The sequence below is a fragment of the Xiphophorus hellerii genome, chromosome 12, assembly GCF_003331165.1.
Source record: "Xiphophorus hellerii strain 12219 chromosome 12, Xiphophorus_hellerii-4.1, whole genome shotgun sequence".
Lineage (NCBI taxonomy): Eukaryota > Metazoa > Chordata > Actinopteri > Cyprinodontiformes > Poeciliidae > Xiphophorus > Xiphophorus hellerii.
The window spans coordinates 4,212,547-4,231,237 of NC_045683.1; the positions used below are offsets into that span (position 1 = coordinate 4,212,547).

General features: G+C 37.0%; 1 protein-coding gene across 2 annotated transcripts in view; it reads right to left on the bottom strand.

Moving 5' to 3' along the window:
- The window catches only part of bmp2k (BMP2 inducible kinase), a 56,670-nt gene that overhangs the window by 23,975 nt on the left and 14,004 nt on the right, over positions 1-18,691 (bottom strand). For both annotated transcript variants that reach the window (XM_032579743.1, XM_032579741.1), the window contains exons 2-5: positions 6,005-6,123; positions 3,750-3,855; positions 3,416-3,558; positions 1,086-1,207 (exon numbers count right to left, since the gene is read on the bottom strand). In XM_032579743.1, the coding sequence (XP_032435634.1) occupies positions 1,086-1,207; positions 3,416-3,558; positions 3,750-3,855; positions 6,005-6,123 (490 nt within the window). The remainder of the gene's footprint in view (positions 1-1,085; positions 1,208-3,415; positions 3,559-3,749; positions 3,856-6,004; positions 6,124-18,691) is intronic.

The window sequence follows — 18,691 nt, forward strand, 5'->3', positions numbered from 1 at the left end:
AAATGTGGGAAAGTTAACAGGCCAGAGCTGACGTAGCGATCAGAGATTTTGCTCTGTAAATATAAAACACACAATGGAGAGCAGCAGAGAAAGCCTGCAGCAGTGACCGCCTGATAAACCACCATTTGCAAAGGGTCAATAAAGTCTTGTTTGCTGCCGCAGGAGGGAGATCTGCTGCCTGTGTGAAAAACTTAAATTATATCGATAATTCAATTCAGTAAGTGACTCGTATATATTTATTTCACACAAAGTGATGCATTTCAATCATTTATTTCTGCTAATCTCCAGGATTATGGCTCACAGCTGAGACAAACAGAGGAAAAGTGTGTGAATGTACTGAAGGGAATATTCAGTTGTTGCTTTTTTTTATTGTGAAATAAACAAATCAAATACAGCTGATAAGATTAAGTGAACAATCAGACCCAAAACAAAATGCGTGGAAAGAAAAACTATGCATGTTCTTTACACTGCAAAAACAAAATATTACCAAGTATTTTTGTATAATTTCTAGTGAAAATATCTTAGTACAATTGTAAAAAGACAAATCTAACTTCTAAGTAACTTTTCAGTAAGGTAGAGGAGTTTGTTATAAGTAAATAATTCCATAATATTGATGAAAAACTACTTGTTGCATTGGCAGATAAATTAACTTATAATATGGGAAAAATGTATTTTTATAAGTGAAATAATCTGCCAATTTTTCACTATTAAGGAATCATTGACTTAAAACAAGCTGCTACATCTTAGTTTGGTCTTACTTCACATGTATCAAGATAATTGTACTAGAAACTGGACCAAAAATAATTGGCAGAATTTTGTGTTTTTGCGGTGTGCGAACATACGATGCACTGTAGCTGCAATCCACACCTTGTGAATCTCTCAAAATGTTCACTGTTTTCTGCCACACTTTTTCCTTCTACTCAACTTCCCATTAACATCTTGTTTTTTAAGCAACGACCTCAATCACTGCTGAGTGGATTTTACTGAAATAAAGTAACTTTTAATGATATTCAGGTGTATTGAGATGAACCCATGAAGGAACATTTCTTTCGCAGTGAAAGCCAAGCATGGCGCTGGTAGCTTACTTCTTTATCTCATCCTCCACAGCCGTCACTCCGTCTTTTAGTGGCAACAGAACTTTATGAGTGGAGCTGCCGAAGTCACACAGGACGTAGTTTCCCTGGTCGTTCAGAAGGATGTTTTCAACCTGATGAAACACACAGACAAAACCTTAGAAATCCTCAAACTTTTATATTTACCATCCATAGTTCTGACTGCACTTGCAGCGTTAACACAGGGTTCGTAAAGTGCAAGCACTATAAAACCATTTGCAATGTAAGTTTTCATACTTTTCTAGAGATAAAAACAATAAAAACGAACTGAAGAAGACAGTTTCAATTCACTATTTTATAATATTTATTACAAAAATACAACAAAATCTCATATTTTAAAAGGTCTCTCTTACCCGATAAATCTGATTGGTCACAGAAAGTTACAAAAAAATATATAGTACTGGAGTAGACGTTTTACCAAATACTTTTCTTACTCTTATTGAGTAATTTCTTGGACGGTTATTTTTTACTATTACTTGAGTAAAAATATGTTGAACTCAGCTTGTAGTTCAGATGCAGCAAATCAAAAAAAATAACATCAGATGAAAGAAAATCACTAGGAAAAAAAAAAATGTTTAAAATAATGGCATAAGGGGGAAAAATAAAACTCAAACACCTTTCTATTGTTATAAGATAAAATTCCAGTCCATATGTCTCCAAACTGAGTAGGAGCCCTGCTCACCAAACAATGCAACATTTTCCAGCATAACAGGAAGTCCCTGCTGTTTTTTGCATGTTGTAAATGCCGTTTCTGATTGGTGCACAGCTGTTTGTGAGAAAGTGTTGTCAAAGGTTAAGAGAAATAAACAAATTCACATTTAAAAAACTACAAAATGGAGACACTCTGTTTTCAGGAGTTTTCTGAAACTCTTCCTAGACGCCAACTCAACCAGGTGGAGAAAAATCAAACATGTTAGCACAGAAACCAGATGTTTAAAATATAAAACAAGAAGAGCATCTAATGTTTGCATCTGTTGTCAGCTCAGGGTTAAGGACTTGGGTTTTTTTGCAGTCTCACTTCCCCTGGCGATGCGTGACTGGGCCTCCACGCTCTTTTGTGTTCCTGCAATGTTACGTAAGCTGTGTAGGCTGAGCAGATAGGCGGCAGACAGAGGACAGGCCTCTGGAGCTGAAGGGACAGCACTGTTCAGAGGCCCGTCCAACTGGACGCAGCACAGCGGCCCACTGATGGGGAGAATTCAAACCAGGGTGGGAAAAAACCACCAGACTCTGAGCATCAGCAGAACCGAGGTGAAAATGGCTCCCTGCCAAACTCCCAACACAAAATCCACCCTATAAAAATTAAATCAGTCGACAGCTTTCCTCTGAGTGTAGAGCCCGGAATATAAAAGGAAAAGCGGAAGAATGAAGAAGGAGAAGTGAAATTAAAATGAGTCTGCTGATCAGACAGGTTTAAATCCTCGTGTTTTTGTTTCTCATGTGTTTTATGCAAATGAAAGTGAATGTAACAAATGAACTGCAGTGCGTACATGGGTTTATGTTTACGGATCTCACAATTAAAGGCGCATTCATTCCTTTTCCAGGAACTGGGGTCGTTTTCTCAGTCAAAATACAGACGAGAGCTGGGCAACATAGCTTTAAAAAAATAAAAATAAAAAAAAATCGGACTTTTTTTACCCCTCGCTTTCTTTTCTAAAAATAAATTATTACAATATTTTAAAATATTTTTTAAAAATGGCTTTGATTTCAAATCTTCCCTTCTGCGAGTTGTACGGCAGATCTGACATGAGCAGCTCAGTTCGTGTGGGTCTTTCTTTGAAATGGACACAGTTTCCAAGGTTGTTTCAAATAATCTGATGCTGATGTGTAAAACGATTAATTATATCTATTAATTATTATGTATCTGTAAAGCCTATACAATATAACTGCACACGATGTTAAACATTGCACATTTCGTAGTTTTGGTGTTCTCATAAAATTCCAACTTTATTCTTATAATATTATGACTTCATACATGTAATAACATGACTATTATTCTAATAAAAAAAAAATTTAAAAAACAATTGTTGCCCGTCTCTAACATTCCATTGTAGAGTTGACCTGAATTCAAAGTCCAAATAATTAGAGGTTGTAAAACAGCTTGTCAAACAAGATGGCCGCTCTTAGCAACACATTTTCATAGCCACCAACAAGCTTCTGTATAACTTTGGTTGGATACTCAACTACTGAACTTGTAAGAATTAGAAAATTCTGAACTTTTTCCGACTATGTTGGACTCTAAGAAAGCAGAGGAAAAACAAAACCTGGATAGAAAAGGAAAGGCAGACGGACGCTCTCCTCACCTTAAGGTCTCTGTGAATGATTGGAGTCTTGCATTGGTGAAGGCGAGCCACAGCTTCACATGTGTCGCAGAAGATGTGGAGCACCTCCGCCTCACTGAAGCCCACGTTTAACCGCTGATTCATCTGCTTCACCACCTGACCCGCTGCAAAAAAAACAACTAAGTTTCAACACAATCTACCAATTTACTGAATGTATTAGGGCTGGACAATAAACCAATAACTATATACATCAATTGATAATACGTCTGATAGAATATTCAATCATTTGTAATTAAAATGGAGGTTTATAAAGGGAGCTGCATTTTGAGTTTATACTTCCAAAAGGTTTCGGTACCTTTGCAGTACTCCATGAGAATCAGAACCTCCCACACGCTGTCGGAAACGAAGCTGATTGTCGAGTCCAGGTAGCGGACGACGTTCTTGTGGCCCGACAGCTCCTTCTGCAGACGGGAAAAAGAAAAGAGAGTTCAGGATGGAAGCAAGCTCATATTTACCAAAATATATTAAAAGTTCTACTAAAGGGAAGAAATCTATTCATGTAAAAATAAACACTTTTCTAGGGTTCTTGTTTCCTTTGGCAGACAATTTAAAGTACAAATTAATTCAATGGAGACAAATCTACAAAAATCAGACTAAATCGTTAAGGAATGTTATGAAGAATATAATTTTTGAGGATGGAGGAATATTTTTATTAGATTTTTTAATTAGTTTTTTAGAAAAAGGATAAGGCTGGGCGATTTTATCGATTAATCAAATTTTTGAAAATTTAATTTGGGTAAATCTGAACATTTTTTCACTACTACACTCCTTGGGTTTCCATAATTCAGAGCAATTTTAGCATACCCAAGGCAGCCATCTTGATTGACAAGTTTATTTTAGAACTTCTATTTATTTGGACTTTGAATTCAGGTGAATCCTATGACAAAACATTAGGGCTGGACTAATATTCATTATTTATTTTAATCATGAGAATAAAGTCATAACTACAAGAATGCAGTTAAAATAGAAGAATAAGGTTTTAATATTACCAGAATAAAGTCGTAATAATATGAGAAGTATTAATTTTATGAGCACGCCTACATGAGAAACAAAAAAATTAAAATGAGAAATGTTGAGCATCTTGTGGAGTAATACGTTATACAAATAAGGAAATACTTAATCTTTTAACACATCAGCATCAAATTGGATCCCAGAATAAATCTGAATTCTTACAGTAACAAATTCATTATGATAAATTATACGATAAATGCTCAGCCCTGACTCTCAACATTTATCTTAAAAATACAAAAACTCTCCTTCAGCTCCCCTCCTCTGTCATCGTCCGTCATTAATTTGCAGTTTTCACTTTATTTACTCGACTCTTTAAAGTGACGCTGTTTGTTGGTAGTTAAAGAGCCAGCATGATAAATAAGTGTGGTGTGTTGTGGAAACCAACACACCTAAGGCAATGTCCCAACAGGCCTGAGCTGTGTCAACGTTTAAGGTCAGCTGTGTGTGTGTGTGTGTGCGTGTGCGTGTGTGTGTGTGTGTGTGTAGATGTAACACATTGTTCCAGATGATGAGACAGCAAACAGACTCACTAAGCAGGCTGGATGGCTCAGATCGAGCTTCTCTGGGTCAAACGCTCATAACAACGGTCAGTCAGGCTCAAAGTGTCTGTGAGGCTTCAGAAATATTAAAAATACGATCGTTTTAGTGCCGAAAACAGTCTGAGTGTCCCAAAGTAGTCATGCGTGATAGATCAGAGTCATTTGTAGATCGACCAGGTGCATTAATCCCATGTCCGCCTGCGCTCAGCTAAAAGCCTTTCGCTCTCACCAGCCTGAAAATGCTGGAAACAGAACAGGGACAACGGAGACTTTTAGATGCAACCTGATTCATGATGTAATGTTTAACTGTGAGCCATGAGGGTTTGTGCTTCTCTAGGAGCAAAAACTGCATGAAAAGTTAAATCCCAGAAAACTGGTGGAAGTTATATTTTCAGATTGTACAGATTACCAAGCATCTTCTATTGTTAATATCTTGGAATAAGACAAAAGTAACTTAAGAAAACCCTTTTCAGCAAGACATGAGAGCTTGCTTAAAATCAATAATAGTTTATATTGATTAAAAAGTTCTAGTTCCACTGACAGACTTTTTTCACATAATGTGGGGAAGAAAATTATAAATTTTATTTGTATAGCACTTCTCTAAACACTCAAAAACACTTTACAGGGATCTAGTAAAAATGCAAAGAGTACACGAAGTACAAACGCTTAAAAACATAACATGTAAAAAAAAAAAACTGTTATAAAAACTGGTTTTAAAAGACGTGTTTTAGATGCGATTTGTCACAGATGTAACAAAATGTCTTGTTATAAGTGAAAAAATCTGCCAATGGAAGTAATAATGATCAATTTTCAAGAATTCTTGACTTAAAACAAGCTCATAGCTTGATGAAATGTTACTTGAGAGTTAGTATTGTCTTGTTTCGAGTGTACTAAGATACTTGAACTAGATAACAGACATTAATACTTGACAGGATTTTGTGTTTTTGCACTGCAAGCCTTGTAAATATCTAACTGTTCAGTTAAACAGAAAACTTCTCACCATGATCGTGATTTCTCTCTTGTAGATATTCAGGTCCGGCACGTTGTTCACGTACATCCTTTTGAGAGCGCAGCGGACGCCGCTGTGTGTCCGAGCCAGGAACACCACCGAGAAGCCCCCTGGAAAAGAAAGTAAAAACAAATTAAAGCAAATTACCACATTTAACCAGTTTAATGGTGATGAGCAAGAAGAAACAACTCGTTTAACTTGTTAAAAATAAAGACAAATCTCCTACATAACATGTAGCCGTTAAAATCAAAGTTAGGGAAGCATCTTATGAGCAATTTTCTTTTCCTAGTAATATTTTGGGTTCCCAGTAGAAACACGAGGATATTTTGTAAACACTAAGAAAATACTACTCTACGTAGCAAAAGTCTATCTATGCTAAAGTTGCAGAAGTCTGAAATAGCAAGATGTATCACACCTTAACTGAACTCTTCGAAACTGCTCAGATTAATCTGTGTTAAAAAGCTTCTATTAATAATTTAAGGGTGTTTTCACACCACCCATATTCAGTCCGCTTTAATAAAACCCCAGTTCGTTTGGGGATGTGTGAATGTGTAATCAAACTCTGATACACATTAAAAACAGCAAACTCTGGTCTGCCTAAAAACCTACGTTTCAGTTTGTTTGAAGAGAACTCTGGTGCTGTTCAAATGCATATATGAACACAACTTTAGACTGGGGACTGCTCCAAAATCAGGAAGTTGACTGTAGCACAGAGCATTGTGGGTAAATAAAACCAAAACAAATGTGACAGAAATAGCTTGTCGTGTTTTATCAAAGACAAAAGAAAAATCCTATAACTGCTAAACTCTGATGCAACTCTATTTTTGTTTACATTTCTTGAAGGAAATTGCGCTCCGTATCTCCTTCAGAGATTTCTGTATTGTTCTCTTCAGTGGTTCTTGGTGCAGCGCCACCACAGGTGAGGAGGGGAACAGGTTGATCAAAGGGTTTGGTAAGTTTGACACAGTTGCAGCAGTTGAAAATGTAACAAATGTTGCAATTTTGATTCCCAACCAAACCAACTCTACCAGACTACCAGGTGTGAAAACACCTTCAATATGTTTTAGGTTCTTCAGCAAAGGTCTACTTCATTGTTTGTTTGTTTTTTAGGACTGGTCTGCATCCGATTATCTCAAATACTTGGTCTGATGTCATTCTGAACAAAACAAAAGCTGTGATGTATAAAACTTTTATTCTGCTTCTGAAAACAAATCAAAAACAGTTTGAGTGATACTTTTTTGAACAACCTTAGAGTATTTAAATAAATTCAACTTGAACTGTATTATTCTACACTGATTACAGTTTTAAAAACTGCTTGTGATCAGAGAACAAACATGAGTATTCTTGGTTTTCTCCTGCAGAGGATAGTGATGGGAGCAGCTCTGATTACCTTTACAGGCTAAACGTTGGAGCACAGACTGCTCAGCTAATCTGCAGCGTATAAAACTGATAACTGGACAACTTCCTGAAAACGGGGTGGACAAAAATGTGTTCAGGAAAAAATAAGTAAAAACCCATTCAAATTTTCTCTAATGTAGAAGAAAACCTGAGCTCACTGGGTTTCTGTTGGTTTTTAGTTTAGGTTTAAAGTAAAAAAAAAAAAAAAAAAGACAAGAATCAGCAAATTTTGATAGGGTTGAAACAATTAATTAGATTAATTGCGATCAATCAAAATAATCATCAACTAAGTTGGTACTTGATTAATCATTAACTGGAGTAGACACTTAAAAAGAGTGATATGCTAAAAGAATAACACACTCAGTGCACTAATAAACTCAAAATACATTTTATATTGAAAATAAAAAAAAGCCTTTGACTGTAATTCTCAAGTGGAAGTTTTAGCTTCACTCGATTCAAATTCTGTAAAAAAATTGAAAATCTCCTATTAGATATTTACCTATATAAATATTAATTGTTAATGCAAAAATTAATCAATGACTATAAACACTCAAGCGTTCACTATAGGAACGCAATGCTGTTGCATTTTAGGTAATAACATTTTTATTTTCTTATTTTAAAATGGTTTGTAGTTCAATTTCATTGGAATATTTCTAATACTCCAAAATATAAAAAGGTCTAAGTGGTTAAATGAAAAATATGCAGACTGTACCAATTATTTGATCAATTAGTAAAACCATTATTGCAGTCATAATTTCTACTCGACTGCTTGGCGCAAATGTCGATATAAAGATCTACGATTAATATAAAAACTTCAACTTCAAAGGCACTTGTTTCAGAACAAGTTACATTTAGAGAGCTTGTAAGCATATTTTAAGAACTAATTCACTAATTTTAAAGTTTTATGCCTCACGAGGACTCACCTGACAACAGCAGGCATGTTAGTGAGGTGTGTTTAGCTGCAACTAAACACACTGAGGCAAAGTGTTTGCTTGTATGTAGCTACAACAGTGAGTGAAACAGTAGCACACTTTATCGGATTAGGGATGGCTGATGTTATTCTGCAGCACAGAGCCGGCAGATAATGTGACAAGGATCAACGTTGCTCTGACAGGGCTGCAACAGAGAATAAGCAGCTCAGAGAAATCATGAGAAACTTTAACTCGGATGGTTCGTATCTGTTCTCATTTGGCACCTTGAAGCATCACAGATGACAGAGTTGCATGAAAAGGTTGCACAAATGTCAAAGAAATGAGAGCAAATCTGAGCTAATGCTTGGAAAAATACTGCAGCTTCATTTTTCCAAGTTTCTACAAACGCGACGGGAATCTGTAGGTGCAGAAAACGTATTTAAGCCGAACGTCGAGAACCTGCTGGTAGAAGCTCATTGATTTACTTTGTGTTCCCAGGATCGCTAAGTGGTCAATTAAACGGCTACATCCGGCTTTAATAGATTTTCTGACAACACTGTTGAGTACAGCGCCGTTTAAAGACTTCAATCTAATGACGTTGTCTTACCTTCTTCTTTCCCAAATAACACAAAACATGACTTGTTTCCTTCTTTTTGTCAAAATCCATGTTTACATTCAGTCATAAAAATCATAATAAAGCTTCTCAGGTTTTACCCGGATGGATAAAAACCACCAGGTCAGAGCAAGGGTGGATTAACACTGAAAAAACATTGAAGTAAACCCCCATCTAACATTTTATTGCTTAAAATGTGATTATTAATTCTGCATTAAATCTCCGTTTCGGTTGATGTGTGAAAATGATTAAATCAAACTAGTGCTGCAACAAAAATATTTTACTACATCGATTATTCTGATGATTAATCTTTAAAAAAAAAAAAATTATAAAAAAAAGTACATTCTGCAGATTTTTCATTTAACCATTTAACCTTTTTTACACATTTGAAATGCATTAAAAATGGCAAATAACTTTTTTGAAATAACAAAACAGATATTTTAGTGCCTAAAACAATAACAAAGCAGTCTTAGTGCACGCTTACTAAAAAGCAAAGGATGCATCTGGAGAACATATTTACAGAGAGTTTTGGGTTAATTACCGCTCTGAGCATGTTGTTCTTTCAAAAATACCTGACTATAGTGCTAAAAAACAAAAAATATTTAAGGGAAAAACTACAGACAGCAAGATATTTGAGGTGAAATGAAAATTGTCTAATTGAAAAGCTGACAAATCCTGCAATGGTAAACATGATAAAGGTGAAACCAGTCAGAAATTTTAACATTTCATCCCCTGTTCTCCCTCCAAGCTCAAACTACGTGATCATGATCCACCTGAATCAAAGCTTTGTGTGCTTCCTTGACAGACACGTCGGTTCCAGATGCAGTAAATCAGCGTTAGAGTAGAATGGAGACAAGATGTGATGACTGATGGATGTGATGGATTTTATAAGGTGAAATCTATTTAGCCGGGCGGAGAGCCAGGAAGCAGAAAGCAGACGGCTGTTTGAGGTTGTAATGACAAGATGTAGAGGGTGCTCTAATCCTCACTGAAATCTGCACAATTTAAAGGTATCCTCAGAGCAAAACGATTCCTAAAAAGAGATTTAACCAAACCTGACAACTGGCTAATAGTATAACCAACATCAGATGGGATTTACAGCACATCTAAAAGTTGGATCCAACAAAAAGTAAACAATCTAAAACCATAAACCAGGGTTTCCCCGAGTGTATTGTAAGCCTGGCAGCCCACCATGTTTTACTAGAGCCCCCGCCAGGCTAAGCGTCGCTTGTTTTTAATTTTAGAAAAATTAATAATTGGGGAAGAAAAATAACTAAATAAAAAATATCGCTTTTTTAAAAAAAAAAAAAAAATCGTTAAGCCGGATTGCAAGCGTCTCTGTTCTCAGCGCTTCACTCACGGAGCAGATTTATTTCTAAAAAGTTTATAGTTTATCCATTTAAAGCCGGAGAGTGGACCAGTCACACAACTGGCGCCTCTGCGTGCTGCAGCTGCTTTATTAAGTTAAGCTCAGCGCGGACACAGGCTGACCTGTATGGATGTTTACATCAACCCAGTGAGGGTAGTTATTTTTCTTTGGAGAACTCTACATCAAGGTAACAGTTTAAAACGAACCGCGTTATCTCTGGTAGCGCAGCTCTACGTGAACCGCAGGAATAACTCGGGCGTCTGTTTGCAGCCGTTTGCGCGTTGAGCGAGTGGTGAAAATGATTCATCTTTGTGGACAGAATTATTTACATCTCAACACGTTGCACAGCGTGTGGCTCTGTGTTCCCTGTACAGTTTAAGTCTATGGTCCCGGTTGGCCGGAGCGTTAGTGGTTAACAAACCAGCGCTAACCTCATCATGCAGGTGAGAAACTTTCGCGCTCTCCTCGTAGTCACGCATCACGCTGGTTTTATATTATTTTATTAGTAGTAGTAGTATTTGTCCGGTTAAACGGTGCACCAAACCATGTCAAAGGCTTTGTCTACGTAGTCAGCCAGAGTTGATGCTCGCGGCCGCGCCGAGATCTGAAAATCTCGTCCCACAAACTTGAGCAGCCTGAACAGTTTCTGTGTATTAAAAACTCAACAGACACGAAATGGAAGAGTTACTAAAGCCACAATACCAGCATTACATTAAATCTCCCGTTTGTTGCGCATCTCTGCACAGTGCAGTGAATTTACCTCATCGTGCAGGGCCGGTCCAAGGCTGTATAAGGCCTGGAGCAGAATTTGACTTAGGGGCCCCTTTTGTTGCTAAAAACAGAACCTCTAACTGCTTCTGTGTTAGATTTAGTGAAATCTGGGAGAAAGGGAGTAGTTTAATTGGCCAACCTAAAAAGCAATAAATTATAATTGCAGTTTACCAATTTGTATTTGTGGGCAAACAGAGCTCAAACTCAAAGATTAAACTCACATCATCAGATTGTTGCTATGGTAACAAACCCATTCAACTATGAATATTGTTCTTTGAACTTTTACAAAGTAAACTTGCCAGCTCCATAAAATCTTACATATAATGTTACACAATTTAAAATCTATTAACTTATGTATGCTGAAGCCATTAAATCAAATTCAGCAACATTGATAATCTCAATAAACAAATGCGACATTTATATATCTGTGGTCTATGTTAAAATATCAGCATTTATGGGGCCCCCAAAGCCCTGGGGGGCCTTTTGAAGCCACTGATTAAGAAGTGCAAATAATTGCTATTCATTTTAATTGTATTTTTTGATTTGTTGTTTTCAAGACTAGTTGTGGGTTTAAATATTATTTCACTGGTGATGTCTTCCCATAACATATAATTACCCAGTAATATTTTTACTTTTCCTGTCTACTTACCATCTTTTAATACAAAAACACGGTGGGCTGCCGGTACACCGCCTCGGCGCCCCGACCACCGGGCTTAGCAAGTTTTCTGGGGGAAACCCTGCATGAGGCATTTTAATGATGTATGGATACCCAGAATAGGTCAGGCTGGTGCTTGACCACCGTGTTTAAAATCTATTAAACATTAGACTCCAGAGTTTGTGTTGCACCAAAAGCTGCTCATAGATCAGTGCGAAGTAGTAGCAGCGTCAACAGTTTTCAGAGGAGCTTTAGTCACACTACGGGATAAAAACTGACATTTCTGGGGTCTGTTTTTGGCTCTTAGCCACAGCTTTGTGTTTCTCACACTAAATATGACTCTACAATATTAACCCAAGTAGTACCAAGCTTTTGCTTACACAAAGTCTCTTACAACAGAAGTGAGCCAGTGGAGAAGACGGACATTGTCCTACCAGCCAGTGATAAATTGGCACTTAATAATAAATGCAAACAAAGCTAGCTAGCAAGGGTATACTAGCAGCTTGTTACCCATAGCCTCAACCACCTCAAGTCACAGAATGCATTGAAGAAATCTTTGCAAAACTCAAACTTTTACCTGACAGAACATTTCCAGAAGAAAAAACTAAATTACCTAGAATATATTAGATTAAGTAATCCTGTCCTAACAAAATTTAAGACTTGTGGTTAACATATTTAAGGCCAAATTGCAATTTTTAAAATTAATTTAAGACATTTTAAGGTCTTAATTTTAGATACATGAATTTAAGACTTTTTAGCATATCAATTGACAACAGAAGCGAGTTCAAAGCGAAGACCATTATTGTCCAAGCAACCAGTGAAAAATTTGCACTCAACTGTGGTAGACGCAAAAATGCTAGCTAGTTAGCTGCCTCAACAACCACAAGTCACAGAATGCAATTAATTTAAATATTTTTTAGGAATTTGAGACATTTTAAGGCCTTATCTTTAGATACATAAATTTAAAAATTGTAAAGCATGGTTTCACAATTTTGAGCCTTTGCCTGTGGCGTTACAATCTTCAGAAAGCAACCCACTCCACCATAATGCTGGTAGCCTATACTGCTTTTATTTAGTTGAATTTACTGTAAAAATGGTCGTAAGGTCCTGCACAAACAGACACGGTCGCACATCAAACTTGTCATTTTGTCATATTCATTTTGATGAGGAGAGACAATTATAAATAGCAGCTGTCAACAATAATGACTGGCAGCCCTCAGTGTGTACACAGATTTTCAACAAGTGCTTTTTACAGGGTAAGAAGATTAACTTTCATATGCTTCATAAATGAGTAAGTTTGGAACGATACCCCTAGCAACCATGAAAAAAAGCCCCATCATGTAGCCTACCATATACAGAAAAAAAGGTTAGCATCTAGACCTTTGTTCGCTTTCAAATGTGCTCCGGTGTAAAGGGAAACGATTTAATCAAAAAGCATGTCAGGAGGGAGAACGTATGAGACAGTTTTTAAGTTAGCCATTTTTACAAAAGTTGTAAATGGTTAAGAGCCCCAATTAGGTGAGCTCGACTTGAATAAGTAGACACCAAGGCTATATTGTCAAATATAACTTAGGAAAACAATCATAGCTTCTCCGTTCAATACTGCCAACTTTCACCTCCAATCCGTCATGGCGACTCATGTGATTAAGAGACGTAGTTGCAAAGACTCAATAAATGAAGACCAAAAGTTTAATAAACTTAGAAGCAGCTGTTCAATTTGGTCTAGTTTCAAGAAGAACCCATCCACCAATGCAGCATGTTACCCATCATGCAATACAAACATATTGAAAGAATTTTGCTTCAGGACAGCAACCTGCGGATGAGGCCATCCATGCAGACCACTCCATGTCCACCAACTGGTTTGCTCTGCAGCTGACTGGGACCATATGCTGCAGGATCAGGTTCTCTCTAAATCACCACCCCGGGGGCTTTTGTTGCCTCCCATGACTGTGCCAGCCATGGAAGCTGAGTGCATTATTCTCCTGAGTTGGTTTGGGTGGAATGATTTGTTGTGGAGCGGGCTTTGTTCACTGCATACAAACTTCGAGGACAAACAAGGGGCTTTGAAATGCAGCAAAACATTTCTAGACGAACAGGAAGCTTAATTTGCAGGAAATGTGTTGCTTTTCAGACTTTTTTTGGTCTGTCTGTTTAACAAATATCAAAAATGAGGAAAAAAGTAGCTCTAAAAAGCTAAATTATCATCAAATTCCATATTTATATTATTAAAGTAATTTAATCTCAGGGAATAAATTTATATTTAGCCCAACACTAACAAGTCTTTTCCTTTAAACACCCTAGTAAACTCAAACAATAAAAATGATAGTTTTCAATTTAAAAGAAATTCTTGAGCAAATTTGAAATCTTAAAAACACATATTGATCTCAGGTTAAGAGTAAAATTTTTGTTCTTTGATCTTATGATACACAGTGAGGTTCAGTGCAACTAAACCTTTCGGCTAATGCATGACTGATAAGCATGTCTAACTTACTCAGCCGCCATTAGGCCCAACTAACTGCTATTTCTGCTGACTGGCTGCAGGGTGGACAGGATATGTAAAGACGTCGGCATGAGAGCTCGCTCAGCTGTTAGTGACAGTTGGGAGGAAATCCCCAAATTCATCAGGCCAAGATAGGGAAGGGACCGTCGTTTCAGCATGGTGCCAAGTTGGCTTTTCTTTTTTTTTAAACCAACCACAAGTGCATGTCAAGAATTTTGGACTCCGACATCATTGATAAGCATGAAAAACAAGGACTTTCAGCAAACACAAAGCGCAGCTTTACATGAAACGGTTCCTCTGGACAGCTTTTGATAAATGACGGAGAGGAGGAAACTAAAAATGAAGCCTCTTCCCTCTGGGAAGATAAATCTACAGGGATGAGTTTGTGGTTTCTGCACAGCCGCAAGAAGCAGATGTTCTTTTGAAGCGTGTCATCATCCATGATGGCACTGATAACCCATCTTTTTAAAGCAAATCCTTGCCCGATCATCCCCCCCTTGCATGAACATGAAGTAAGATGGATTCTCCTACAGTTGAAGAATCTTTCATCTTCCTCAAGCCAACTTTTAGGAGAGCAGAGCGGTGAACATTTGAGGCACTTCCTCCTTGAGACCCCATCCTGGAATATAAATATATATATTCATATTTCTGCCATGGCATCAGTGCTCATCATCAGCCATCAGAGGAGACACTGGCGTCTTGATGCGTTGGCGTAGTTGGGAGTATGTACATACATATGCGCCGTTTTGGGTAAACTGGAGACAAACACAACTTTTGATGAAGTGTGCGATGCTATGAGACCTCTGGTGGTGTCAACTGCCATTTACAAATAAAAAAACTTTTTAATCCAAAAGAGAATTTGGATTAAAAGAAATTTGCCATGTTTCCATTAAGTACTGGTGTCCCAATCTGATATCAATATTGGTCCCATATCAGCCAAAAAAAAAAAAAAAAAAAAAAAGAGTATTGAATTACATTGACTTGCATCCTTGCAAAAAAGCATTTCTATCCAGCATAACCAAACCAAGTGGTTAATATTAAATGGGTTAGTTGCTCACATACCTATTGTTGTTGAATATTGCTATTATCACTTGATCAAACCTTTTCTAACATTACACACCACAGAGTAAGTAATAAAAGTACGTCTGATTCCTGCCTATACTCAAAGTTGAAATATCGGTATCTCATCGGGACTTTGTGTCCTCACATTGTATCAGGACATCCCTACCATTAAGTGGATTTATTTTCAATTTGCACAATGTTATGGTCAATGGAAACGTAGCTACTGAGTACCAGCAACATTAGGGTTGTTCTCTTCCATGTAACAAGTAAAACCGGACTGCTTATGATGATGAAAACCATCAGTCTGGTAAAGAAAGGAGTTGTGCTGAGCAGATGTATTTTCTGTGCCCTCTTCAACTTTAAATCTCTTGACTTCCTTTTCTCACTCAAAACAAGTTCAGAGGGATTTCCTTTATTTTTTTAAATCTTAAACAGTAAATGTTTTCACCAGAAATCCCCCAGTCATCTTTGAAGACACCACAATGAGTGCTACGAGAAGAAATCATCCACAATGCATAAATAAACCTTGTTGATCCCACTGAGGGAGCAAATTTTATGACTCATGCTGCAACCATCCCATCCATTCTGCTTCTGCTTATCCAAACTCAAGTTGTGGGGGTAACAGATGCAGAAGGGAATCCCAGGATCGCCTCCCTTCCTCGTTCTGAGGCGAGCAGTTCCTGGGAGTCTCCTAGTTGGACATTCCCAGAAAATCTCTGAAGGGAGTTGACCAGTGCATACCTCGACACTTAAACTGAATACTTTTGAAGCAGCTTTGCTACTCAACATAACCCTGAGATCCTGTGGCAAAAATTCATTCCAGTTGCTAAAATCTTGCATCTTATGGTGTCAGTCATAACTTGTATCGCATGACCAAAGGTGAGGGTGGGAACAGAGAGAGTAAATGGAGAGTTGCAAATGCTGCTACAGTTATGATCACTATGGGCCACATCCCACATTTTTTCTCCTCCACATTGTGAAATATGATGCCAGGACTTTTTTTGACATAGATAAATGCATTTTGCACTAGAGGTGCAGAAAAACAGAGCAAAATTTTTTTATTCTATACAGAATCGCAATTCCCAGTCCTGGGAATTCTGAATCAATTCAAAATGTTTGCTTGATTTTTTGTAAAACTATATTTTGAATAATTCTTTGAATTTTTTTTACATTTATTTAAGAAAAAACCAGGAGTCTGAGCTGACCCAATATTGGTAATTTAAGAAATAAAATGCTATGCACAAACCTGTTTTTGTTTAAATAACAAAAGCACTGTACTGTTTTTGTTTAAATAATAAAAACAGTACAGTATGGAACCTTATAGTATATGTTCTACTTGTTTACATGGTCATCTCCTGTGGTCACATAATTTAAACAGAATCTCTAGACAGCTTGAATAGAAAAATTTGTTACCAAATTGAATAGGGACCCTAAAAATCAAATCATATCACTAAACACTGATTAGCATCTCTATTTTGCTTTTAAAAAATAGTCTGAATAATCAGACTATTATTCAGCAAACAGTTTTTATGCACAGTTTGGAGGTGTGTGCACACTTCTCCCTAGTTTGGATATGCATGATGCTGTTTGGGCTCCATAGATACTGATCTCAAACTACAAATGGCTGGATCATAGCGTGTTGTATTTATGAGTGACGATCGCTGGAAAACATTTAATTATGATAGCATCGCTAAAAATTGTTAGGAAATATGCCTGAAAATGATGATACACTGAAAAAATTCACTTGCTTAATAATCCTACAAACAGTCTGAGCCACAGTCCTTTTGTTTTCAGTTAACTTGAGAACAAAAATAACCAACTTCTCTTTTCCTTATGAATTATTTGCACTGCCTTAAGACAAACACAAACCTTTAGTAAATATTTAGGTCAATAACAGTTGGCGTCTTAAACAAATCCAGGTAATATTTCCTGGTAAAAAAAAAATGTTTCTGTCAGTGCCAGCTGCTCCTGTTAACTATTAATGACTTTCTGATCCTACACACTTTATGAAATCCTCTTAGTTTCAGTAGAGCCCAATGCAGAAGCGGCTTTTGTTCTCAGCTGGCTTAATCACGGTGTAAATAGAACTTCAGCAAGACTTTAGAAATCATTTAAAAAGAAAACGGACTCAACATCAATCAGCAAAGCTCAAGTTGTTCTTAACCACAAAATTAAGAACCAATTTAACTGCTAATTATTCAGACTAGCCCTGTAAGCCATTCCAGGCTAACGAGAATCTATTAATACATCTTTGTTTCTTTGTAGTCCTGAAAAGTTGCACAACAGCAACACTTCCACTTAAAAATAGACTCGCTGTGATTTTTAATCGAGCAGTCAAGACATTCTGCACCCGGTGAGCTTTCTCCTGATGCTCACCGGGTTTTATCCACAACCAAAGTCTAAAATGTGACAGTTCTAGATGATAAGAAATATGTAGATTTTTAAAAAAGAGCATTATCAAAGACATTTTGTTACAGAAAAACCTAATTAATATAGGCCACAGAGCTGAGATACTTGTTGCAGGTCAGATATTTATAAACCTTGGTGAGAAACTCTGAAAGTGTACGGAGGTGGCAGAGGCATGCTGCAAGTATCCTGGACTTGCATGATGGCTGTCTCAGTTTATAGTTCAAACAAAAACATCCAATTTCTGTTCTGATTATAAAAAGCTACTTTTCCAACCCTAAAATAGCAAAGTCAGGAAGATTTTCTGACTCAACTGTGCAGAATCCATTAAATTAATGCTTTAGGGCTGATGAGGTTCGTCTTCTCCTTGTAAGGATATCCCACAATCTTCAAAGCAGCTCTGATATTTAAAGTGTGCACAATAAAAATTATTTATTCAGCTTGTGCCTCGTTATTCTTTTCCACTAAATGAAATGCTTTCCACCGGCAAGCTCTTATCTCAGAGCAGGGCTGCTTCTCAAGGTTGCTTAGGAATGTCAGTTTATGGCGAACTACGGCAGAGATAACGAGACACGTTTGGAAGAAAAGTAATTTTATGAATCTAAATAGATGGACAATAAATTCAAGTAGAGTTTTTAATTCTATAAGATTGTGTTTTATACTTATAATTTGAATATTTAACATCATGAGATGCAACTTATCTGTGACAAAACTGAATGCTTAGTAAAATATCCCGGACCAGGACGGTTTTCTGGATCTGCCTATACTTTTTTTATTTCTTTTTTTTAAAATCACTGCAGTTCTGCAGACTCGTCCTCATTTCTTCAGTAAAAATAACCAGTTGCTTGGCTAGAAGAAACTACAAAAGCCTTACGTTTACACATCTGTCACCTAAACTTTAATTCTCCATTCTCGTCTAACTCTTTCTGTAACTTTGGCTTAGATAGAAGCCACAGAGTTTGACGGGAAGAGTCCACATGTTTACCCTGACTG